This window comes from Sarcophilus harrisii, chromosome X, assembly GCF_902635505.1.
Source record: "Sarcophilus harrisii chromosome X, mSarHar1.11, whole genome shotgun sequence".
In the NCBI taxonomy this organism is placed as follows: domain Eukaryota; kingdom Metazoa; phylum Chordata; class Mammalia; order Dasyuromorphia; family Dasyuridae; genus Sarcophilus; species Sarcophilus harrisii.
The window spans coordinates 37,375,701-37,402,291 of record NC_045432.1 but is presented as its reverse complement, the minus strand read 5'-3'; the positions used below and the strand labels follow the sequence as shown (position 1 = coordinate 37,402,291).

The following is a 26,591-nucleotide window of genomic DNA, read 5'->3' as shown; positions in this document are numbered from 1 at the left end:
GAAGGCCCAGGAAGAGTGGTTTCTGTCTGTCACATCACTGTGTGTTTTACTGGAGAGAGATTTATTTGCAGACACTTCTTTTCATATGTTTTAACTCTATATTAAGAAGCCTCACGTATAAGTCAGGGAAGTAGGAAGGGGACCAGAAATTGGGTGTGTTATGAATCAAAGGCAGTAGCTGAAGATAGGGCCAGATGGGAAGATGGCTGGCTATGTAGGCAGCCTTCCTTCTTGCTGCCACCATATGGAGATGCAGCCTCTCCACAGGCCCCTTCCTCACAATAAGTTAACACCTCTGCAGATGCCTTTGTGGGGGCAGGCCCTCTTCCTACTGGAACTAGCAAGGAGGATTTCCTCAGGTACACACACACATGTGCTTCCTACCATTTTCTAGCCCAAGTGTGTGGTCTGGCAGCTAAACTGAGATCAGGCTGCACTAAGACAGACCTGTATCTCCCCTGGACTATTGCAACAGCCTCCTTAGCTGATCTCCCTGCTTCTAGATTTTCCAATGCATCTCCACACAACTGCCAAGATGATCTTCCTACTAAAGGCTGGGCTGAGGTCCAACAACCACGGACCTTCAGTGGCTCCCGGCCACCTTTAAGATAAAATATAAACTTCTCATCTTGGCATTTGAAATCCCGAGGGACTTCTGGCCCCAGCTTCCGTTTTCAGATACATGGCATATTCATTATTCTACAGTCTAGCCAAATTGGCCTACTTGCTGGTCTCCAGACTTTTCATTCTACCACGTGGCCCAGGCCATTCTTTGTGGCTGGAAGGTAACTTCTTCCTCACCTCTGCCTCTTGGGATTCCTAACTTCCTTCAGCAGTCAGTCCATGGGTTATTTCTTACCCAAAGTCTTTCTTGATCCCCTCGTTTTCCTTTCTCATGTGACCTTTACTTAATTAACCCACTTCCTTATAGTATCCCCAGTGCGATAGAAGTTGCTTGAGGTCAGGGGCTGTTTTCAAGTTTTGGTCTCAATATCCCCAGTGCCTAGCATGATGCTTTGAAACATGGAAAGGATTTGGGAACTGAATTGGTGTCCATAACAAGGCAAGCTATTGCTAGCCTGTACTTGGTCTCATATTCATTTTGTTCCCCCGCAACCCTATTCTAAGAAAAACGTTGAAAAACTGAAAAGCATCCAGAGGAGAGTGGCCAGGATGAGGAAGGAATTGTCCTTCAAGGTCCAATGAAGACAACCAAGTATATTTAGCCTGGAAAAGAAAAGCCATATATAGGGCCATAGTATATGGGAAGGGGAGAGGTATGTTGTTTTCAAGTATTGGAAGGGCTGGCACATGGACGAGGGATGAGATTTGTTCAATTTAGCGCCAAAGGGAAGAACCCAGATCAAAGAATGGACAGTGAGAAGAGACAAAATTCAGCTTCAGGGAGAGAAAAGAAAAAACCTCTTGATCATCAGTACAGTGAATAGAAGGCTACCTTTGGAGTAAGGAAGACCTGAGTTTGATTCTCATCCTCGAAACATCCTGGCTGTGGGACTGGTGGCAGGTTGTTTAACCTCATCAAGCCCCCAAGCAATTCTCTAAATCTACAGATTACGCATAAACTGCTGATCTATATTGATGGAGGGAGTTTCCACATCAGGAGTTAATTCGTCCATACCACTGAAATGCCAATACTGATTTAAAAAAAAAAAAAAAACTGAAATGAGAGGGGTCCAAAGTAGAATGGGCTATTTTAAGTGGTCATCGTCTCCCTGTCACTGAAGGATGGTCAGCAAAAACTAGCTGACCACTTGTTGGACTGATCTAAAGGATATTCTTCCTTAAGTATGGGTTGTTCTAGAAGGCCACTGAAGATTCCCTTCCCTTTCTGAGTTCTTTGATGCCCTGAAGGGAACTTGCCTTTGCTCTAACTCACAATGCAACCTTGAGAAAGACCCTTCCCCTCCAAGAAAGCAACTCCTCCTCGGTATTATGAAGTGCTCCATCTTGATTGTCCATCTCTGAGGTATTCCAGCTCTGACAGAAAATTCTGGGCTTCTCTTAGTTACCTGGGATTATTTCCCTGTGACTGCTCTTCTTCAAAGGATGGGTAATGTCAACAGTGACTTTCTACCCCTCTGTTTTCAGTACCACTGCCACAGAACAACTCACCCCATTTTCAGCTGGGTGTTTTGGATCAGGAGGAGCAGACCCCAAAGGCAGATCCCTTGTGTGGAAGCCCTTGCTGATTCATACACCCTGTAAATGATTGTGGCGTGAAAAGCTAGGTTGAATGGAGTCAAGTCAAAACATTTGTTTTCCATTAGGCTGCACGGCTTCGATACAAACAGTGAAGTATGTGTTTACATTGCCATGGACATGGAAAGCTAGACCCTGCAAACACTCCTTGGAGGTTGCATAAACCTGAGCATCTAAACATTTCCAAAACAGTGTTGTAAGCCCAATTTAATGGCTTTGAAATGGAACCTAAATTCCACATCGTAAAAAAAAAAAAAAAAAAAAAGCAAAGCCATAGCTGATTTAGATGGGCTCAAACTAAGTCCTTAAAACATGTTTGTAAACCTATTTGATTATTTATCTTGTTTTATCTTCATTATTTTTAAGCAAGAGATTTTAATTGAAGGAGACAGTTAAACATCAAAATCAAAACAGTCCTATCCAGTCCCTCCCCCCAAAAAAACTCTACCTCTAATAAGTCTTAGCTTTAGTATTAGAAGGGCCGAGATTGTCGATTCCCCCCACCAGTGTTACAGATGAGGAAACTGAGGTCAGGAGGAGAGGGGAAGATACTTGTCTAAGTGCCAAACGGAAATCAACAGAACGTGCTCAAATACAGGTCCTTGAGTCCCAATCCATTTCTCTCCCAACTAGGTCAACACTGAGGCTCAGAAAAGGCTTAGTCTTGAAGACCGAGCAGGCTTCAGACAGAGGAGCTGGTCATTCCAGATGGGAAATCCAAGTCTCAGATGGTGGAAGGTTCAATGAGCAGAACAACATGGTTGTGGAAATCAACAGAACGTGCTCAAATACAGGTCCTTGAGTCCCAATCCATTTCTCTCCCAACTAGGTCAACACTGAGGCTCAGAAAAGGCTTAGTCTTGAAGACCGAGCAGGCTTCAGACAGAGGAGCTGTTCATTCCAGATGGGAAATCCAAGTCTCAGATGGTGGAAGGTTCAATGAGCAGAACATGGTTAGAGTAGCAGACTACTATGGGAATGGGGAGAAGTAAGTTTAGAATGGCCAATGCCAGATAGAGGACTTTGGAGAAGCAAGAAGCCATTGACAGTTTAGAAGCAAGGGAGTAATATGAAAGTGGTGACTCAGAAGTATTTCAGGGGCAACAGGCAGTCTAGATCTGAGGGAATAGAAATTAGACTCTGGGGAAATGGCGTAAGGAGTTGTTGATTGGGACCTTCTCTGGAACCTCACACATAATACATAGTGTGTGTATTGTAATTATCTGTATTGCTGTTTTATCTCCCAACTAGGAGCTGGGGCTACTTTGGATCTAATCTTTCTATTTCCCCTGTTGCTAATATATAGTGCTCTGTACACAGTAGGTGATTAATACATATCCATTTAATTGAATTAATGTGTCTTCTCTCTCAACAAGGGAGGCTGAAAGACATAGTGAAAGAAATGAAATTAACTGTGTGACTTCGGACAACTCATTTTATTTCTCTTAGCCTATTTCCTCAGCTGTAAAATGGAATAATAATACTTGTGTCACAGGGTTGTTGTGAGGCTCAAATTAGGTAACACTTTGCAAAGTGCTTTGCAAATCTAGAAATATTTTAGGATTATAATCCTAAATTACAATTTAGGGTTGTAATTAGGATTGGATTATTATCGCTATTATCATCATATCGTGGGAGGGGCCGTAGCTTGAGATTGCATCGGTGTTGGTGGGTCCAAGTGTGGTAACTCCCTCATTTGCTGTGGAAGAGAAGATCTTGTCTGACACACTGCTCTCTGTGATTTTCCCGAGGTTAAAAAGATAGTCTGTGTCAAGAGGCAGGATTTGAACCTGGGTCCTCTTGATCCTAAGGCTAGCCTGCTACCTGACTATGAGACTGTGATAATAACTCATATTTCTATGTTCTTTTAAGGTTTTAAAAAAAAAACCTTTTTATCATTAAAATTCTATGAAGTTGGAGGTATTTTTTTAAATCTTCATTTTCCAGATAGGGAAACTGAGAATCACAGAAGCAAAGTGACTTGACTTGGTGTTTCCTTAAACTCATGTCTTCCAGCCCCTAAGCCATACCACTACTCCTTAATGATTGGCATCTTGCTTCCCAGTGTGAGATAAGACCATTATGAACTGGCTGACTGATGACCCCTCACAAGTATTCATAGGGATGTCCTTAATGACATCCCCTAAGGGGAGGGAAAGATGAAGGGTCATAGGATGTTGCTCCTCAAAGTTACTGATTACAGGACTCCTAGAGGACCACAGAATTCGTGGATCACACAGTTCCACTTGTTTCCATTATAAAGAATCACAACATCCCAAGGCCTGTGCATCATTTCCCCATGACTTGAGCCTTGTCATTTCATACTATGGGGGAAAGGAAGGAACATGGTCACCCAGCAAACCTTTCTTAAAATTACTCTGGAAGACCCAGGACCTTATTATCAAGACGTGGAATAGTCAAAACTTGGCCCTAGGGGTTAGTCTGGCCCCACCACAAAAGCTCTCTTTTCAGAATTATGACATAATTTCCCACATTCTATGTTCTAGCCAAACTGTTCCCCACACATGGTAGCCCATCTCCCATTTCTGTGCCTTTGTACAGACTGTCTTCCACTTCCAGAATATCCTCTTTCCTTCCATCTCATCTCTTGGAATCTTTACCTCTGTTTGAATCACCCCCTATAGGAAATCTGATTTCCCCAGTTTGAGATAATCTTTCTCTGCTTCCCTTTGTCCCTGTTACTTTGTTTTTACTTTGTATACATTTTATGTTTACCTGTGTACCAGTTGTTTCCTTCAAGTCAAATGTAAATTTCTGGAGGGCAAAGACTGCTTTGCTCTTGTCTTTTTTGCCTTAGCATCTAATACAGGGCCTGGCATAATCAATGCTTGTCCAATTGAATCTGAAATGAATTGAATTCATTCCCAGATTAATCTCTTTACATACGATTCCTGCTTTTGTTCCTTCCATGGAGAGGCCGACATCCCTGTTCAAGAATTAAAAACATGATCGCACTCTGGACCATTTCTGCTAGTCAGCTAAAACAAATTCTCAATGCCCTAGTGAGAGAAATGATCTACACGTGTTCAAACAAACATGTAGTCTCTGGGTGTACTTATTTGTTAATTTAGCAAACATTATGTGAGCATAATGCTACAGACAGGATACTTGGGAAAGGAAAAGAAAGGAGAGGCTGGAAATTGTGCCACTTCATGTGTATATGAATATACATAAAAATGAATGTAGGAGGAAGGGGATAACCCAACTGTCTTCCGCTCTGGTCAGACCACATCTGGAGTGTACCGTATTCTGTTGAGGGACCATGACTTGAAAGATAGTGCCAAGCTGGAGAATTCTCAGAAGACAACAAAAAAATATGATAAGGGAACAGGACGCCATGTCTTACAAGGATCTGTTGAAGGAACTGGTTAACCTAGAGAAGAGAAGTCTTGGGGTATCAATCTGATCTCTGGTCACAATTATTTTTGTGACCTGAGACATCATTTGGTCTCTCAAGAGCTCTTTTTCCTCAAGTACAAAATGAGAGGGTTGGATTAAATGGCCTCTGAGCTCTCTTCTAGCTCTGGCTCTATGATCCTACAATAATGTTTTCATGTAACTGAAGAATTGTCAAGTTTAAGATGGATTAGACATTATATGCTTGGCCCTAGAGGATAGAAGTAAAAGCAATGGAGGAAAGTTACAGAGAAGTAAAATTTCCTCGAAATCAGAACTCTCCCAAAGGCTGGGTGACCACCTTTTAGTTACTTACATGGAAGCTTCTTAAAAGTGATGTTATTGATAGCTTTGGGTTTTCTATCATCTTCATTCCCTAATCAATTCATCCATTGCCTCTCTTAGAAAGCCATCCTTTAATATGAAAAAAGGAGAAAAAATTGTTTGGCATACCATACCAACCAAGCTCAACATTATATGCATTACCAAAAAAAGCCCACTCTAAAGCATTGACATTACTAATGGATCTGGGGAGAAATGTGTATGTTCATTGAGGGTGGAAAATTCAGCATCTTTACTTTGGAGTAAATGATAAATGTTAGAAAAATTAAAAAAAAACCCAACATTATATGCAGTATCTTGTACCCAAATGCTCCCAACCTCTACAAGCTTTACATTATCATTTACATTTATATTTATATCGTTAACATTTACATTATCATTTCACAACATTTAGTTTGAATTTTTTGTTGTTGCTCTTTGCACCGACATTGTTGCAGTCTTTATTTCCATTGTTTTCCTGATTCTGCTTACTTCATGGTGCATCTGTTCATCTAAATCTTCCCATGCTCCTATAGATTCTTGAGATTTGTTGCTTCTTTAGTACATTGATATTCTGTTATATTCATGTATAAAAATTTGTTTATCTATTTTCCAATCCTTGTGCATCTACTTTGTTTCCATTTCTTTAATAGTGTAAAAAGGAATAATGTAGATACTTTTATATATGGGGGGGGTGTCTTTTTCTACTTTACTTCTGTGAGAGATCTGCCTATCTCTAGGTGTAAAGAGATTTTCTTGCTCTGGCATGTATTAGATTACATAGTCTCTGAGAAGCCTTCCAGCTGTGAAATTCAATGCTTCGGTTTGATTTTCTTTCAGATCCTAAAAAGCATGGCGATTTTGAGGCGGGCCTCAGATAAGAATCGCGAAGAAGAGGTTGAAAGTGGCGATTGTGATGATGAAGATGACTGTGGTCGAGGCTCTGGTGATGAAGGGTTAAGAGTGAAGAATCAGCTTCGCTTCTTGGCAGGTAAACACCAAAAATTCTTTTGCTTAAATTCTGTACCAAAAAACATTGAATTGACCCGAGTCATCACTGTACTCCTCCCTCGGCTCCAAACACACAAGGCTATTGGTACATTAATGAGAGAATATTGGCGTCATTGGATAGAAAAAGGAAGCTTCCAAGGTAAGTCTATTCTACTCTCTTCTCCCCCAGATGTGTTTTGAATGAACAGATCCAAATGTGGCTCCTCTTGTCCTTTTTTTCCTTTTTCCAACCAAAGTGAGTCTGACAAATTTTCTGTCCTCAACAGTAGAAGAACTTCCTTCGAGGTGTGGCTCCATAGTTTATTCAGCCATTTTCTGATTATTGGAAATAGAGGATATTCCCAATGTTTTTCTCTGATGTAGTGAATAATTTTGTAAAATATGCATTCTTTTTTCCTCTTTATGACATTTTGGGGATAAGACTCTAAAATCAGCTTAAAGGTTGTGATAAATTCAGTAATCCTTATTGCTGTCCAAAATGTCTGCCCTTGTTTATGGTCCCACCAGCAATATATTAGGGGGATTGTTTTCTGACAGCTGTGGCATCATAGGACTTTTCTCCCTATTTCCCCCTTCTATGGGTGTTAGTATTTACTTTAGGTTGTCTTGATAGTTATGTCTCCAATTTTAAGAGCTAGCTTTCACATAGTTGTTAGCATTTTGTATTTTCTTATAAATGATCTGTTCACATCCATTAAACATTGTTCCATTAGAAACTACAGATTATTAAATATATAGGTTATGTGTCAGTTCTGTGTGGATTCTGGATGCCAGATCTGGTTCCATCAGATTTATTTCAAATATTTTTCCCAATTTTTTCTTTGCTGTTAATTTTAAGGAGATTGCTTCTTATTGTGTAAAATCCTTTCAGTTTTTACATAATCGAAAACATAATTTTGTCGTAAATGATTTCTTTGTAAAAATGTTTCCTTTTTCTTATGAATTTAACAACAATCATGAATAATACATGAACCCTTCAGTATATGGGAAACAAATAGGGTATTGTACATAAGTCTGTGAACTTCTGTAACATTTTTAGAGTGTATATTAGATTTAACACAAGAGTAACACTACTGCCATGTTTGTATCCTCTTCCAAACTTTATTTTTCTTTGTACTTTAAATTGTTTTATTGATGCTCTTTACTTGCAATGGGTACTTCATTACCCATTAGCACATCGCCATTTCTTGTCCCTCCAAATACAAGTCTTCCCTTAAAGAAACAGTATAGTCGATCAAAACCATCCAGCCCATGGACGTGGGGGGTAGGCTCCCTTCTCACTTTGCTGACGTCATTCCCCCTTCTGCTCAGCTTCCTCTGCTTTATTTCATACAAGTCTGCTAAAATTTCTTTGACATGACACAATATTATCCTTTTATATTCAGAGACCACAACTGGTTCTGTCATTCTCCAGCCAATGATCTCTTTTATGGGTTTGATCAATTCCATGAGATTCATCAGATATTTGGAAAGTGCCTACTATGTGTCAGGCACTTAGCAAATGACCCTGGGATGTAAGGAACTTGTATTCTATTGAGGGGAAATAGCATATATATATAGAAACAAATACAAAAGATATAAGAAAACACAAAATAAAAAGGACCCCTCCTCCTCTCCATGGTTGAAACAAATAACATTATGTCCTTTTTCTTCCAGTTTGTTCCTGATCATATGTGCATATAAATATAAATCTGTGCGTATATTACTGAGATCACTGATTCAGTGAGATTTTAGTATGCTGTATGGTAGGCACCATAGATCTAAAGCCATTGGGGGGCTGGATTTTTTTTTTTTTGATGTGGGGAGGAGGTTCAAGTTTTTCTTTTTCCTGAAGCTTTAATTAAATAGTGATTCCATTCCTCATTGGGTTTTGAGTGTGGGATTATCAAACACTAATCTTTTCTATTACTTGGATTCTGTCTCTGAATTCCCTAGTCTGTTCAGCTGATCGATTTCTTGGGCTTTTTTCCAGCCACAGACAGTTTTCTAATTATCTACTATACTAGTCTTCTTTTGTTGCTATTCTTTGTCTTGGTCCTTAATATTCTTGTCCAGTATTTTCCCATATTAATTTTCTTGTGACTTTATCTAATTCTGTGAAATAATCTTTTCATATGTTGATGGATACTACTGCTATATTGAAGCTGAAAGTTAGTTTAGAAAGTATTGCCTTTTTTATATTTGTCCACCCTAACCATGAGTAGGGGACGTTGCTCTGTTTGTTCAATTTTTTATTTCTGTCAAAATCATTCATGAGTTGTCTTTGTCTATGTGTCTTATATGTCTTGACAAGTTAACATCCAGATGTTTGACATTTCTCTTTCACAGTAAGGGGAAGGGAATAAGCATTTATATAGTGCCACTGTGTGCAAGGCACTAGGCTAAGTGCTTTTTCCAAATATTATCTTATTTAATCCTCACAAATGAGGCAAACAGGTTAAGTGACTTGCCTGGCGTCACACAGCTAGTAAATGTCTAAGGCCATATCTGAATTCAGGTCTTCCTGACTCCAGGCCCAGGACTCTATCCACAGAATCATGAGCTGCCTCAGATGAGTTTCTCTTGATTCATGGTGATGGTACATGGAAATTCAGAGGACTTTTTTGTGAGTTTGTTACTTTACTGAAATAATTTATTAACTCCTATTTTTTATTGACTATTTTGGGTTCTCTAGGTACACAATGATGTTGTCTCTCCATAGAACTATCTAACTTTTCACGCTTTAGTAGTATTCCTGAGATTTTTAAAAACTATATTAAATAGGAGGAGAAAGTACAGCCATCGCTGTTTAAAACCTGTTTTTAATGGGAATACTTTGTGTTTCCCTGCTGTATATACTATTAGTTCATGGTTTCAGATATATCCTTCTGAAAAAAATCATATTTTGAAAAGATCCTTCTAGTCTCATATTTAAATTTCTTCCTAATATAATTTTATTGTTTAATTTAATTTTTGTTACATTTTAAGTTCCAAGCCACCCCCCCACCCCAAACAAGAGAAGGCTACCAATTGACACATACATGTATGTGTATTATATATATGTACATATATACATACATGTATATATATGTGTGTGTATATGTATGTGTGTGTTTATCAGTTTTTTCTCAGGAAGTAGATAGCATCTTCCTTCATAGATCCTTTGTAGTTTGGATATTTATATGCAAATGTCTTTGGATATATTTTTGGATAAATACTTAGAACAGCTTGGTCATTCAGTTATTCTTCAAATAATAGTACTGTTACTATATCCAACATTTTCTTGGTTCTGTTCACTTCTTTCTTCATTATTTCATGGATGTCTTTTCATGTTTCTCTAAAATCAACCTGATCATCATTTCTCACAACAATGTAAGCATTTAGAGATATAAATTTTTCCTCTGATTACTATCTTTGGTGCATCCCATGGGTTTTGGTATGTTGTCTCATTATCATCCTCTTTAATAAAATTCTTTATTGTTTCTATAATTTATTCTTTAGCTCCCTCATTCTTTAAGATTAGGTTATTTAGGCTCCAATGAATTTTATCTATGTTTCCATGATCCTTTATTAAATATGATTTTATTGCATTGTGATCTGAAAAGGATGCATTTCATATTTCTGCTTTTAACTATAAAGTTTTTATGCTCTAGTGTATGATCAATTTTTGTAAAGGTACAGAGAGAAAAAGGCATATTCCTTTCTATTCCCATTCAATTCTCTCTGCACATCTAGCCTAAGATTCTGTTCATCAACTTGACTTCTTTTTTATTTATTCTTGGGTTAAATTTATCTAGTTCTGAGAAGGAAAGGTTCTCCCTAATCTTTACTTCTTCTAAGAGTCCCTCCTTTATCCTCTATTCTTCCTTTATAATTTCTTAATCTACACACCCTTGTAAGAACCCCTTCTTTATCCTCTCCCCTCACCCACCAATTTCTCTGTAAATTCACAAGACTTTTATATCCTTCTAAATCTATGTTATTCTCTTTTTAATGCAGTTCTGATGAGAATAGCTTCCAACACTACTAGCCCTCTGCCTTCTAGTTACTTGTAATATTTTCTCTTTGAGCTAGGAACTCTGAAACTTAACTATAATGTTCCTATGAATTTTCCTTTTGGAGTCTCTTTCAGTCAGTGATAGGTCAATTTTGTCCTCATATAATTTTAAAAGACTTTGTATCTAATTGCTACCTATCATCTAGTCTTTATTTTTTTCTCTTGTTGATAAAAATTGTATTATTTTCCTGATATACCACCTGATACATTCCTGATAAACCACTCTCTCACATTCCCATAGTGTCATAGGTTTAATGGGGAAAGGACTCTAGAGGTCTAGTCCAATCACTGGATTCAAACCCAAGCCCAGTTGTTACTTTTCCAAACCCAGTGTTACTTCTATTTCACTGTCGTCTCTTGGGTGATGACAGATATCTTTTTTAAAATGCAATACTGTCTTTTAATTACAAGTATTTTATTTAGTGTTTTTAGTGAAATGTTTGTATAGGTATTTGGGGCTACAACTTTACCTCAGTGCAGTTTTGTTTATATCTCATAGATTTCGATAAGTAGCATCTGAATTGTTACTATATTTTATGTAATTTATTATTAGTTTTTTTTTAGCAACAATTTCCTATTTTGTCTAGTTTGCCTTGTAAAAAGCGGCATGGTGTAGAGAATAACCAATTTGGAGTCAGAAAGACCTGAGTTCAAATCCTGCCTGAGACAATTAGCTGTGTGACCTTGAGCTAGACACTTTATTTATAATTTGGGTCTCAATTTCCGCATCTGTAAAGTCTTAGAGGGTTGTCATGAAGACCAATCAAATTAATGTATATAAATTGCTTTGTTAACCTTAAAGGATTATTATATAATTTGTTGGTTATTATTTTTATTACTTAATTTCTAAAGGACCTTAAACCACTTATTCACTTCATCATTAGTTATTATTACTTTTAACTTAATTTTTTGTAAATGTGCCATATATGATCTTTGCTTTTCTTTATGTGCCTCTTTGTGGCTCACACATGTTCAACTTTTATAAAAAATATAATAAAAAATATTTTTGTTCGTTCTACTAAATTCTCTCCATGTTCTAATTTGTTGAATACCCTGATTAATTTTGTGCTTTCTTTCTTTATTTTGTTTTTTTGGTATTTATTTATTTTGGTTGAATTTTTCATACAATGATAATGTGATGTGGAAATCTCCCACTATGACTGTTTCTTAACACCATTTGTTATATTTTACCACAAAATTATTAGATCTTACATGCTCTTATTTAGCATAGGACTTTCCTGGCATTATCTATAGTATTCTTCTCTGTTTGTTTTATTACTTTCTGTCTAATATCTTTTTGCCTTCTTTTCCTGATTTATCAGTACCATGGCAAATGCCATTTAAGTTGATTTAGATAAATTTGAATTAAATGTGTTTTCTTTAAGCGTAATATTATTGGTTTCTGATTTTACTCCATCCTACAATTCTTATATATATTTATGAATAAGTTTATGAACAATATTTAGTGTTAAAATTGTTCAGTTTTTTCTTTAGTCAATCTCTTGTGAGGGAATATACACTTTGAATGGAATCATTTTAAACTTCTAAACCTATTGGAATTCCTAAGCAATTTAGTTTTACTTTTTGTTTTATTGATAGCTCCTTTTTATATCACCTTTATATCACATTTCCGAACATACTTTACCCCTTTTGAGAAAGCCATCCCTCGTAACAGAAAATAAGGAGGGGGGAGAGATCCAGCAAAACGAATGCATGAACTGAATCCAAATTTATAGGTGCCTTCTATATCCATAATAGCCAACTCTGAAAAAAAAAAAGGTGGGGAAGGAAGTTCCTACTCATTCTCTTCTTCTGGGACAAGGTTGTTCCTAGTTTTTATATCATTCAATGTCAATTATCTTATTAATGCCTTTCAATTTACATTGTGTAGTCACTGTCTATTGTTTGTGGTTGTGATTATTTGACTTTGTATGAGTTCATTTTAAGCCTTTTTTTCCTTTGTATTTGTCATATTCGTTGTATTTTATGACATAGTAATAGTTCATTAAATTAATGTACTACATACTCTATTTAGCTATTCCCCAGTTGGTGGGCATCTGCTTCCCTCTACCCGACTTCAAAAAAAAAGAAACTTCACTGGTTACAAAGAATACTGGGGGAGGGGGAGGAGAAACATTTATATAATGTTGTAGGCACTGAGCTAAGTATTTTTGCTAAATATGATCTCATTTGATTTTTATAATAACCTTGGGAGGTAGGTGCTGTTACTGGCCTCATTTTAAAGCCCAGAAAACTGAAGAAAAGGTCAATGAGTGCCACTCACTAGTTGCCTCTCAATTGAGCATTCTTTTTAATATTAATATCTATTTAATACTGGGAGTATATACATAGCAGCAGGATATCTAGACCAAAAATATAGGTACTGTAGTCATTTAGCATATTTCCAAAATACTGGGGCCAATTCAGAGCTCAGCCAAGAGTATATCAGTATGCTTTCTGTTATTTGGTCAAGTCCTATTCTCTCTGACTCCATTTGGCGTTTTCTTGGCAAAGATACTGGAGTGGTTTGCCATTTCTTTCTCCTGCTCATTTTACAGATGAGGAAACTGAGACGTACAGCATTAAGGGACTTGCCCAGGGTCATACACAGCTGGTAAGTGTCTGAGACTGGATCTGAATTCAGGAAGAGGAGCCTTCCTGGCCTGGCACTCTCTCCATGGCAGTGCCAACTAGATGTCCTATGAGTGTGCTCCTCTAAGCTTGACTATCTCTACCCACCTTTTATCATCTTTTCCAGTTTTCTAAGTATGAGGTAAAAAACCTCAAAGTTGTTTTCATTCCAATACAGGATTTGGAGTAGTCTTTGACGTGCTTGTTAGGAGTTTATAATTCTTCTCTACAGAACTGTTTGTTCATATCCTTTGGTCTGTTAAATATTAGGGAATGGCTTCTGGTCTTAGATATCTATGTTGATTCTGTATGTATTTCGGATACTAGGTCATCGTCAGGGTTATTTGGTGCCGTTATTTCCTCCCTTATCCAGGTTGTGTTCATTTTGTTTATGCAGAAGCTTTTCAGTTTCAAGTAACAAATTATTTCTCTTTTGTGATCACTTCTACCCTTTCTTTGGTTAAGCATTCTCTCTCTCTCCCAGTTATAAATGCAAAAGGTGCCTCACCTTGTTCTAGTCAGTTGTTTTTAATGGTGTCCTTTATTATTCAGATCTCGTTATCCATTTTGAGCTAATTATGGCATATGGTATATATGATATGAATCTAAATTTAATTTCTGCCAAACTAATTTCTAGTTTTCCCATCAATACTTGTCGAACTGAAAGCTTTTCCCTAATTTGCTTGGGAGTTTACTGAGTACTGGGTTATCAAGTATAATGATATCTGGCCATTTATAAAAGTGATTTTAACTAACTCAGGCTGGTTCTTTTTCAAAGGGAGTAGTTTCACTTTGGCATTGTTTCTTTCTTTCTTGTCCCTACTACCTGGGCTCCCAGGCTGCTTTCTCAGAAGGGCCCTTCTGAAAGCTTTAATGATTAAGCTAATACAAAGCTAGGAGAGTTCTCACATTATGTTAGGAACTCTTATCTTGGCTGTTTTAAATGCTTATCATTTGGGCTGGGAGGCCTGTTTGCTGTCAGAAGACTTCCTTGAAACAAGTACGTGGCTCTATAAACTTTTCAGAATCTGTTTGCTTTTCAAATATTCATTTCCTGTCTTCATAAAAATGCTGGATTTTACTAGGGAGATAATACCAGGTTCACATCTCACACTTGATAATTTTGTAAATGCTGTATCACAATTTCTGCTCTCTTCATTTGTCATCCTTGAAAGGTCTGTTGTCACCCTAATTATTGTTCCTTGGTAAATGATTTACTTTCTGACTGGCAGTTAACAGTATCTTTCCCCCCCTTATCTTTGTAGTCCTTGAGTTTCACTGCACTACATCTAGGCATGTTAGATCTTGGGTTCTTGCTTGTGGGCATCTTTTATACTCTTTCTAGATGTATTCTACCAGGTGTTTTCAGTAATTCTGGGAAATTTTCTGGGTGATCCTAAAACTGGAGTGCCCCAGTCCTTTGGGTTTTCTCAGGTCTTAGGGGGTCACTCCATGCCGATATCTCCTCCAGATCTTCCTGGGGGGATAAAAAGTATGCCACCTACAATAAGAGAGACTGAGGCAGAGGTCTGAGCCAATGGCACTTTATTAAGGGATCCTCTACTGAAGTAGACCTCGGATCTTCCTCACGATCCGAGTTGCCCCCTTCCCCTTGGATCAGTACTTTTGTAGGGTTACAGGTATGCTAAATACAGAACAGCAATTTCATTGGTAAACATAATACATGGGATAAAATATGAATACCAGCAAGAGCACGAACTGAGTGAAACTATCACAGTCCATGACCTAAATGGACATAAGATGGTCACCTGCTCCTGCTAGACAAATGATTGGGTCCAGAGGTACAGAAATACTTTGGGGGATTTTCCATGTAGTTGTGATTTCTGCCACACTGGACTTAGTCACCATCACAAGGTATAGTTAAGTGAGGGAACTGAGAACCTGCAGCTCTCAGGTCTGGGGCCTTATTTATAGAACTTTGATATGATTCTATCAAATTGATTAATACTGAATGGAATAGAGTAGGGGGTCAGATGAATTCTCTCCCACAGGTCTCTAATTTTTCTAATAGTTTCGATGATTCGGTGATTTTTTTTTGAGGCATCATTTCCAGCTGCTCTTCACTGTGCCCAATTCCATTTTCCACTGCAATAAGTCTGCTCTTTGTAGCTTCTCCAGAATTTTAGAAACTTTCTATCATAGACTACATTAAATTCCTCTTATTTCTTTTTTTTTTTTTTTTACATCTTTGAACTGTTTGGGGCCGCATTATTTTCTTCCAGTTTCTCTTATATTTGGGCCTATGGTTTTGTTAGCGTTGCTTAATTTCTTTTTGCGTGTCATTTACCTGGGGACAGAAGGGCTCTCAGAAGGGCTTGGCAGGTTCAGGAGTTCTTCAGCATTTTCAGATTGTGTGCTCTTTGGCTTTCACAATTTTCAAAAGTAGCTGGGTGGTTTTCACACCTTTGTGTGAGTATTTCAGCCAAGTTTCTTCTTTCTGCTGCTTCTCAGGGATTGTGGCAGTTTCCTGCCTTACTCTGACATCTTAGATATCCCTTCTTCCCCTAAACTTTTCTGTTTTGTTCTGCTATGGAATCATCCCATCCCTTCCCTTTCATTCTCTCTTGTCACCATTTCACTTCAACATTTCTGAAGAACCTACTATGTGCCATGCCCTACATGGAAATGTAAAAGGAAAAATACCACTGTTGTCACCTTTGGGAGCTTATAGTCCTATGGGGAAATATGACAGGTACACAAATAAGTATAACGCTAGATGGTAGGAGCAGAGGAATAGAAAAGGGAGACCCCATGGAATAATACTGTCCCCAAAGTAGTCACAAGATGGGCCAGGATGAGAGTCTCTGGCAGATTCTAGCTTGCCCCTAGAGGTTTGTGGAGCTCCATGTTCACTGGAAATCTGATGAGAAGAGAGTAGGAATGATCCACAGGTTCCCACCCCAGGAGGTGGTGAACCATAGGAGATTTTTTTCCTATTTGCACACAACAGCAGAGGATTATTTTACTACTTGGTTTCCTCTTATTTAGACGGCTTCGTATCTTAATGAAATGTTTTTGCTATCCGATTAGTTTACTCTCACGTGGTCTGGCAATATAGAATATTATTATGCTAGACAGGGGCTTAAGCTGTGGTTTGCATAATGGGTTACTCAAAACACTTCCCCAGAAATTAGGAAAAGGAGCAAAAGACTCCAAAATCAGAATTCTTAAGAGATTTCAGGGAGGCTGTGCTTTTTCTAATTAGCTTCCACTCTTGTGGAAGCCAAGTATTCCCACTGTCTACATTGGAACTGTTTCTTTGGGTTGCTAGATCTGATCTGGCCCTTACTTCTCACTGGTAGGAGGGAGTGATTAGTCTATTCTTCTTCCTCCTCACCCCAACCCTCCATGTTGCTGGAGATACAATTTAAACATGGCCCAGGCTATCAAAAAGAATTTATTCCTTTACATTCTCCCTCTCAAGAGGCCTCATAGATACATAGTAAAACTTCTTCACTAACCTGCTTGGTCCTGCTTTCTGATGCAGCCCTAGAACCAATGGCTTATCAGTAAAACCCAGTGTTCTCCCATTGCCCACAATCCTATCAGAAAGAGTAAAGCTATATGGTTCTGCTTGCTGCTCCTCCGTCCCGTGTTGGAGTAGATTGAATATTGAACTTCAAGTCAGAGAGGTCTGTATCTGAATCCCTCCGGGCAGCCGATGTGACTTGGCGAACCTCAGTTTTCTGCAGTGAAACAATAATACCTCTGCTCCCTACTCATTGTTGTTCATCCTTCACACTCAAAGATATCACCAATGATATTGCAGTGTCGTGGTTAAGTATGAGCTCAGAAGGCTCAACCGTTACCCGTTGGCACAAACCACGGTTTGAATACTTGGAATGGAGCCTCTAAATTTGGGTCATGTTTCTTTTATGCTGCTGCAATTCTGCTTTGCTCCTGGAGCAGGGGGCCGTAGGGCACGCCATGCTGAGCGGTCCTGTGCCAGCATCCCTCATGTCTCACAACTGACACCATAGTTCTTGAGAGACTTTGAGAGCGTCCTTGTATCTCTGCTTCCAAACCTCCTTGGGAATTGTCTGTAAAATAGGCCCTTAGGCATCCAAACAAGATGGCCAGCCCACTGGAGTTGTGCTCACTGCTCTGGCATGAGGCTCAAAAGGGATAACAAGGGTAAAGCATTTTTATAGATCTTTAAGTGATAAATAAATGCCAAACACTAAAATAATGAAAATGGGGGGGGGGAAGGGAGAAATATGAGGTATAAAGGTGGAGGTATAGTCAAAATGGGATAAAACTAGGCCCTTATCCCATGTTAAGAGGATTCATTCTTCCGAGCAGCAGCACATCCACTTTTGTCTTTGTATGCCTGGGGCCTGGCACAAGAGATGTGCAAGTCCTCTCCCCCTCTAAGTCTTAGTTTCCCCTTCTGGAAAATGAAAGGATTGGAGTAGATTGTGTTTAATCTAGTGGCTAGATGGTACTCTGCTTGTAAAGCTGGGCAGACCTGAATTCAGATCTGGTCTTAGACACATTAGCTGTATGACCACACGCAAACCTCTGACTGCCTTAACTTTCCTCATCTGTAAAATGGAAATAATAATCACACCTAATTCACAGGCTTTTTGTGAAGATGAAATGAGATTATCTATAATGCTCTTTACAAACTTCTAACATAACTACAAACAAGTTCTACATAAATGCTAGCTATTCTTTTTCTTATTTCTATGAATTAAGGCTTCTCAGTAAGCATTAGTGAGCAATCTTTCTAGACATGGTCTTTCCCCTACTGTCATTCTCTAAGTCTCTGCTACAGGCCTCTCAGCCTTTCCGTACTTGGAATGACCAGCTGCAGGACTCTGGGCAAGTCACTTCACCCTGCTTGCCTCAATTTTTCTCATCTGTAAAATGAGCTGTAGGAAAAAATGGCAATTCCCTCCAGTATCTCTGCAAAGAAAACCCTAAATGAGTTCAAAAAGAGTTGGCCACAACTGAAAAATGACTGAACAATAACAGATAAATATGATGCGGAGTAGAATGTGAAATGGTTTGATTCAGATACAACTGTCTAAATTTTTGGAGGAGAAAAATCACTTTCATCTGAAGATATCAGGGAAGGCCTCATGGAGGAGGTAGAATATGAATTTGAACCCTGAAGGGAGAGAAGGGAGTAAAGAGAAAAGGTGGAGATAAGGAGGAAGTACATCCCAGGCATAGCAGCAGGGAAGGAGAAGCAGCCTATGAAAATTTATCAGATACCACTACACACCTGTCAGATTGGCTAAGATGACAGGAAAAAATAATGATGAGTGTTGGAGGGGATGCGGGAAAACTGGGACATTGATGCATTGTTGGTGGAGTTGTGAACAAATCCAACCATTCTGGAGAGCAATTTGGAACTATGCTCAAAAAGTTATCAAACTGTGCATACCCTTTGATCTAGCAGTGTTACTACTGGGCTTATATCCCAAAGAGATACTACAGAAGGGAAAGGGACCTATATGTGCACAAATGTTTGTGGCAGCCCTCTTTGTAGTGGCTAGAAACTGGAAACTGAATGGATGCCCATCAGTTGGAGAATGGCTGAATAAATTGTGGTATATGAATATTATGGAATATTATTGTTCTGTAAGAAATGACCAGCAGGATGATTTCAGAAAGGCCTGGAGAGACTTACACGAACTGATGCTGAGTGAAATGAGCAGGACCAGGAGATGATTATATACTTCAACAACAATACTATATGATGACCAGTTCTGATGGACCTGGCCATCCTCAGCAACGAGATCAACCAAATCATTTCCAATGGAGCAGTAATGAACTGAACCAACTATGCCCAGAGAAAGAACTCTGGGTGATGACTAAAAACCATTACATTGAATTCCCAATCCCTATATTTATGCCCACCTGCATTTTTGATTTCCTTCACAAGCTAATTGTACAATAAAAAAAAAAAAAAAGAAAATTTATCTGAGCTGGCTAGAACAGTTTGATTTGCCTGGGATATAGATTATCTTAAATGGCATAGGGTGCAATACATTGGCTTCAGATTGTGGAGCTTCGTGAATGCAGTGCTAAAGAGTTTGTATTCTATCCTTTAAGCAATAGGGAGCCATTGACAGTTCTTGGACAGAAAAAAAAAATGACATAGTCAAACCTAAGAATCAAAGAATCCCAGTTGAAAAAGACCTCAGAGGTCCCTTCAGAGGGAAGAATATTTTGACAGCTGTGTAAAAGGTGATAGGAAAGGATGGGAGCAGGAAAATCTGTTAGGAATCTATTACGTAGTTCAGGCAAGAGGTAATGAGGTCTTGACCTGGAGAAGTGGGCATGAGAGCAAAGAAAAGAGATCTTACCCATTCTTCTATCTCTTTCCCTTCCCCCCACTCTTGGAAAAAAAGTTTCTGAGGGGCCAGTGTGTGTTTCCTCCAACCTTTACCACATCAGCTTCTGCTGCTTACCAGCATCACTGTGTGCAGAGCACCAGGGGCTTTAGCCATTAATAGAGAACAGTTGTTGGCTCAGCAGTCTTCCCTACCAGATGTTACTCTCTGCAGTTGTTTTAAAATCTGGAGACAAAACAAAATTGAAAAAAAAATAACAATTAGAAAACATTTTTAAAAATCCCTCACTTTGCACTTCTCTTTTAATTATATAAAGTCAGAAGATGGAGGTTTAGACCTTAGAAATACTACCGTGGGTATTGGGCATGTGACTTAAGATTCCTTTCTAGAACAACTGTATGCACACAGGAAAAGGGAGGTCAAGGTTAATAGCTTGACTCTAATTGTAAGCTGCTAGACCCCACAGGGTAACAAATGAATTATTTTGCCTCAGTGAGAATAGCAGATGATAATAATATGAGGAATAGTTCCTATTTAAGGCTTACAAAGCAGCATTCCAAAACAGGCCCTAGGATTTGGGGCCCATGATTGATGAACATTCCCCACACTCAACATGCTATTTGTGCATGTCCATATTGCCATGCCACAATGCCGATCTCCCCCACCCTGCTCCCAAATATCCCAGCTTCCTAAAATGTGACTAAATCCCCATATAGGGTCTCATAACTTAATGCATGATTTCCAAAATTATGATTTATTATCAGTAAATGTTGGATTTGTTATACCTATTGTATATACCTGGGGTTGCATAAAAATTTCTTAGGTGAAAAGGACTCGCAAGTGGAAAAAGTAGAAGCCCTGCCATATACAGACAGCTCTCAGATCAATCAATTCAACACTGCCACCCCTAGAAAGTTAATATTAATCACTTGTACTATGACACTACACACTGTTCCTGTTACTCTCCTTGGTTACCACTATACTACATGTGTTAACTTTGGCAAGGACTGTTTTTATTTCTTTCTTTTTTTTTGTATTTGCATCCTCAGATATTAGCACAGAATGCTTTTGAATTTCCTTCATCCATTCATAACAGTTTCCCTTAAAAAAACAAACAAACAAACCTTGGGAGGTACCTAGTACAAGGATTACTACCCCATTTTACAAATAAGAAAATTGGGGAAACTTCTAGCAAGATAGCTAAGAGGCTATGTCATCATTTCAAAACATGAGTCAAATAAAGTAAATGTATAATGACAAAATGAGAGGAAAAGAACCCTCACAATAAAAAATCCTCTCAGAAAGTGAGTAGATGGGTATTAAAGAAAAAGACAATTTCACATTACAATGAACCTAATACTTAAGAAAAAAATGTGAGAAGCAACCTTCAGAAAAAGGGGATAAAGCTGTAACTACAATTCAATCTCTAGAAATGAGATTAAAACAACTTCCCAGTATCCCAGAATGATGAAGATGCTTAATGAAAGTACTAAAGGAAGAGATGAAGGAGTGATATTAGAGCTTTTAAAGCTGTCAAAAAGAAAACCATTGTTTGGGGGGGAGGGAGAATAGTGTAGAATTTTAACAAAATAGTGAGACTGTAAAATAGAATGGAAAGGAGAATGCAAAAATGCAATATTTAAAATAAAATACTGGAGCAAAGTGAAAAGATATAAAAGTTGATATCTCTAAATGCAGGAGCAATGGCTCTCAAAGAAAGTTGTGAGAAAATCTGAAAATATTGGCATGCCATTTTTAAAAGTACATATAAAAATTAATACTATACTTATATATAAATATATAAGAAAATAAAGTATTACCTTATAGAAATTTATAGTACACCATTAAAAAGAATCCAAAGACCAATTCATCCAGATATGTAATGTCCAAGTTGCAGCACTTCAACATAGACTTATCCAGACATCCAGGAGGATTTCCTTCACCTATCAAGGGAAAACAGCTTGAATCAATACTATTCCTCTATCACAAGAATTTTTTTTTAAAGGCTAGATTGACTGCCTCTTATCCCTTGTTAAACAGTTTCCCCCTTATCCCCAAAGTACTTTCTTCCATTTTCCTCTACTTTTCTGGACATGATATTTTATATTTAATTCCATATTTGGAACCTATTATGGTAAAAACTTTGCATACCCTGCCTCACTTAACTGCAATTCATTTGCAAGTGAAGACATCGCCACTTCTGATGTCATTGGTCTTCTTCAAGAGCGAAGGACAAACAACAATTAGTAAAACTCCACCAAGAGCAGTTAACATTTTTAATTATATACCTTCCTTTATTTCTGTAAAGAGTGTTTGTGGTTGTATTCATATAAGCCATGGTTATTAAATTTTTTGATCAGCTAACTCTCAGATACTTAGAAAAAATTCATAATACCTACAAAATGCCTATTTCTTCTTGCTGTCTTTTTTTAGTAAGAGAGCACCTTCTCCCTAAGACTTTCTCCAATTTATCCCATATATATCTTATTTGTACATTGTGGTTTACATTTCATCTTCCTCATTAGACCATGAGCTTGAGAGCTGGGATTGGCGGATTTTTGCCTTTCTTTGTATCCTTAGTCCTTAGCTCAGTGCCTCCATCATAGTAAGTGCTAAATAATTAACTTGCTATCCAGAAAGACTGATGATTTTGTGGGTTGGTATTATTGTATCAATTAAACTTTTCACTGTATCTTAATGACTCTCATCTTTAGATGGTTCTAAAGAAACCATCCTGTCATCTGAAAACAGATAATATGGGCTCTTCTTGGCCTGGGCTTCCTTCAGTTTCTTATTCTAGTCTGATTGCCATACTTCTTAGAGATGCACATCCTGTCTGTAGGCCTCCAGCATTTCTCCAGGACAAATAATGCTAGCTCTTGATTTTAGATAGAAAGAGAAATCAGTCGTACACATAAAATTAGAGGCTCCTTGGAGGCAGGTCTGGCTTTAGTTTTTGTCTTTGTGGTCACAGGAGGTTGTCAGTACATGTGTGTTGAATTGAATTGAGTCTTTTTATACTTTTTACTATGCTTTTAAAATAACATAAAATGAATGCTCTAGAGCAGTGTTCTCAGCATCTTTATACTATTCAAGATTGTTGAGGAGGATCTGTCCAAAGAGTTTTTGTTTATGTGGGTTTTATGGATATTTCTCATATTAGAACTGAAAATTAACTGAATCAGTAGACCCTCTGAAAGGGCAATAGAGATTTTCTGGACCATGCTTTGAGAACCACTGCTCTATTAACAGCATGCTTTTTGTGCCTCTTTTCTTATCGATACGATTACTGTGTTTACGATTTTCCTACTGTTAAACCATTCCTTCCTTCCAATTGTAAATCCAGACTGGTCCCATTTTCCTTAATTTTTCAGAGGAGTCAAACTAAGGTCTTAGACATTAAAGGATAAAATGGCCAAGATCAAATAGTAAAACATGGTGCATCCAGACCTTGAACTCAAATCCCCAGACTCCCTTGTTCTTTCCCTACACCATTACAATTCAGTGAAAGAAAAATGGAAATTTATGTCCAGGTGTTCTGACAAACACTTTTCAGTGCAGCTGGACAGGAGTGGGATGAGAGTGATGGCATTTTCAGATAACTCCTTACCCTGTTATTAGCCTAGGGTGCTTTGTAAGCGGAAAGGTATTTGAACAATGGCAAACATGCTCCTCCTGATGTCTAAACGGCTACTGAGTCCAACGGTTGTGGGCACTTGTACCATCACCAGCTTGGGTTGCTTTTCTTGGAAGAAAAAAGACCACTGCCTCTTCCTATAATTTTCCCTTCAGATACAAACCATCTCCTTTCACCCTGAATTACATTCCAAAGGAGCACGAAGGAGACAAAGCCTAGACGTAGTCATCATACCTTTGAATCAGAAATCAAGCAGGCGGCGCTGGCAGATGTATAGATAGGAGAATCTGGCCTGGGAGAGTACCAACCCTGAGTTGTTCGTCAAACACACACAGTCGAACACATACAGTCTTCTCTGTAACCCACATAGAAATAAAGCCTGTTGCTTGATTGCAGGTTTGGGTTGGTACTCCCCAAAATGATGTGGCTCCCACCAGTGAATGACATCAGAGAAACGGAGGGATGACCTAAATAGGTGTGATTTTTTTTTTTCATGTTCACACCTCAAATGATTTGAATTGTGTAAGGGTGCTAGGAGAGAGAGGTGGCCAAGCTGGGAAAGCAAAGCCAAATCAATCCTTCCTCTTCCCAAGAACCTCCACTTTAGTACAGGTGGTCCAGGATTCTGAGGTTCTTCCAAAGAATCATAATCTCTGACAAGCCCGGCCCTGCCCTGCTGGAAAACCTAATGAGTACGGGCCTCTCAGCAGGCTGTGTCTGCTGTCCAGGATCCAGTTCTGCCAAGTTCAAAGAGTCTCATCACTAGGTTGGCCATGGCAGTTCTTCAAGACCATCTGCTAATTCAGAGTCGTTGGAGGAAGAGTTCCCCAATGACCAAATCATAAATCTGTGACACATGACTTTGTCAGAAGCATAAAAGAATAATATCAGCATGGTTCCCGCCATTGACCGATTCCTGTTCAATTCACTTCTTGTGAACTCCCAAGGCCAAAACATTGGCAACTCTGTGACCAACATAGGTCAGTGAGCTTCTTCACACTATGCTGCAGCCATCCAATCTGTCACCAGAGCCAGCCAAACCCAGGTCTTCCTGAATTTTGATCTGCCAGCACAACCCTTTGGAAAGCTTCAGAGAAAGATCTAGCTTGTCAATAGGGGAGGACTCTTGGAGGGATCTGCCTTTCAAGGTCCACCTCCTCGCTCTTGTAGCATCCTTACACAGTTCTAAGAGGACTGCTTGGCCATTCCTTCTGTCACAAGGCTACCTTGCCGTCCACAAGTTTCTCCGAAGACATTTTCTTGTTACCACAGCTTCTAAATAAAATCTCCCCTGCTTTATTTTGCATTATCTTTGATTTTTAGAGGACAATAAATAATCCACATTCCTCTATTCTTTGATTTTAAAGTAATTGCATATCCATCATCTCATTGAATCCTTACAAGGAATTTTTAACCACCCTGTACTTGTCCCCCCGTTTTTCAGAGGGGAAAATTGAGCTGCATGGAGGCAAAGTGACGTTTCCAGGATCATCTGGCTAATAATTGGTAGAGTTGAACTTTGAACCCAGATCTTTTGGCTTCAAGTTTCAGTGTCTTTTCTAGGCTATTATCATCCAGGAACATTTATAATCATTTTATTTACCTAACTCACGTCATAGATTTCACATTTTGAGGGGGAGAAATTTGGCTTTTTGTTTTTTCCCCCAAGGAAATCCACTCTTGGTACTGGCCTACATGCACATGTGGAGAAAAGGAGTCTGCTGAGCCTGGCAAAGTAGTCGGTTGTAAACACAATGTGCGTGTTCCCAAGGTTACATGTTTTTCTTTTCAACTGGCTGTTTGTGAGAAACACCACCCTTATGTGGACAGCAGCCATCAGTTTAATATGCCATTAGCTTGAAAAGAGAATTATCCACATAGTCAATTAATAGACTGATGATTGGTGGACTTCAGTAGTAACCAAAGAACAATGGAACTGAAGCCATTCCAAGAGCTCTGACTGGACCAAACAGTCAATGGGAGAGCGGCAAAGCAGCCCAGTTGCCACATTTAGACTCGGGCTGCATGTTGCCAAACATCTGGATTAAAACTGAGGAATTCTGTCTATTACCCAGCTATGGCATTTGGAAGTTTTCCGTGTCCATCCAGATGTTTGGCATCATGTAAACACAACTTTAGTGTGTGCTTCCCTCTTGCATCAGTTGGAATCCTGTCCCACACTGGGTAGGATAGTGGTAATCAGGAGAAATCAAATTGTTGTCCCATTTTAAGGTTTACCAAGACCTTGCTTTGCACCAGCCCTGTGAGAAAGGGCTTATGGCAAAAGATCATTCCCATTTCATAGAATGTGAAAATGGAAGTTACCCAAGATTCCATATTAGGTTCTGGAGGTTGGGCTCAAACTCCGGTCTTCTGCCTCCAAGATACTCCAAGCCATTCTTTGTCCCCGAGTGGCTGGAGCTCAGAGTCACGCGGGCCAGCGCTTGAACCCTGCCCTGACCTTTCTTAGCTCTGTAACTCGGGCCGTGTCAGTGAAGTCCCTTGAGCACCCATTTCCTACTCTGTACAGTGGAGATACCGAGCCAACCCAGCTCACGAGCATTAAATGAGATCACGGACGCAAAGGGCTTCACAAAGCTGAAAGCATTACAGGAATATGAGTTGCATTTGTTGTCCCCACCATGCTGCTAACCTAGAGGTGACTTTGGGAGCAGCCTTGAAGCAAGTGGCATTGAGGGCCAACATGGGGTCCCTCATCCAATGGAGAATGGTAGCAGAAGGTAAGCAAGAGGAAAGCAAGACAGTGGAGTGAAGATTAGCGTGGGAGGTTGGAGCGGAGAATCTCTCTTGTTTGTTTTTGTGCACATGTCCCCAATTATGAATTTTTGTAACTTTCCCTCAGCAAACGGATACTTAAGAACGTCAAAGAGTGTTTGTTCCAGGGAGCATTCTTTTCAACCTTCTTTGTCACTCATGGGCTCTGGATTTGTTTGGCCACTCTAAGTATCCCATTTTCATTTCTCCTTGATTG

At 38.8% G+C, this 26,591-nt stretch overlaps 1 protein-coding gene across 2 annotated transcripts in view; it reads left to right on the top strand.

The window, feature by feature from the left end:
* The window catches only part of GPC3 (glypican 3), a 702,925-nt gene that overhangs the window by 602,970 nt on the left and 73,364 nt on the right, over window positions 1–26,591 (top strand). For both annotated transcript variants that reach the window (XM_031945271.1, XM_003774804.3), the window contains one exon: window positions 6,799–6,949. In XM_031945271.1, the coding sequence (XP_031801131.1) occupies window positions 6,799–6,949 (151 nt within the window). The remainder of the gene's footprint in view (window positions 1–6,798; window positions 6,950–26,591) is intronic.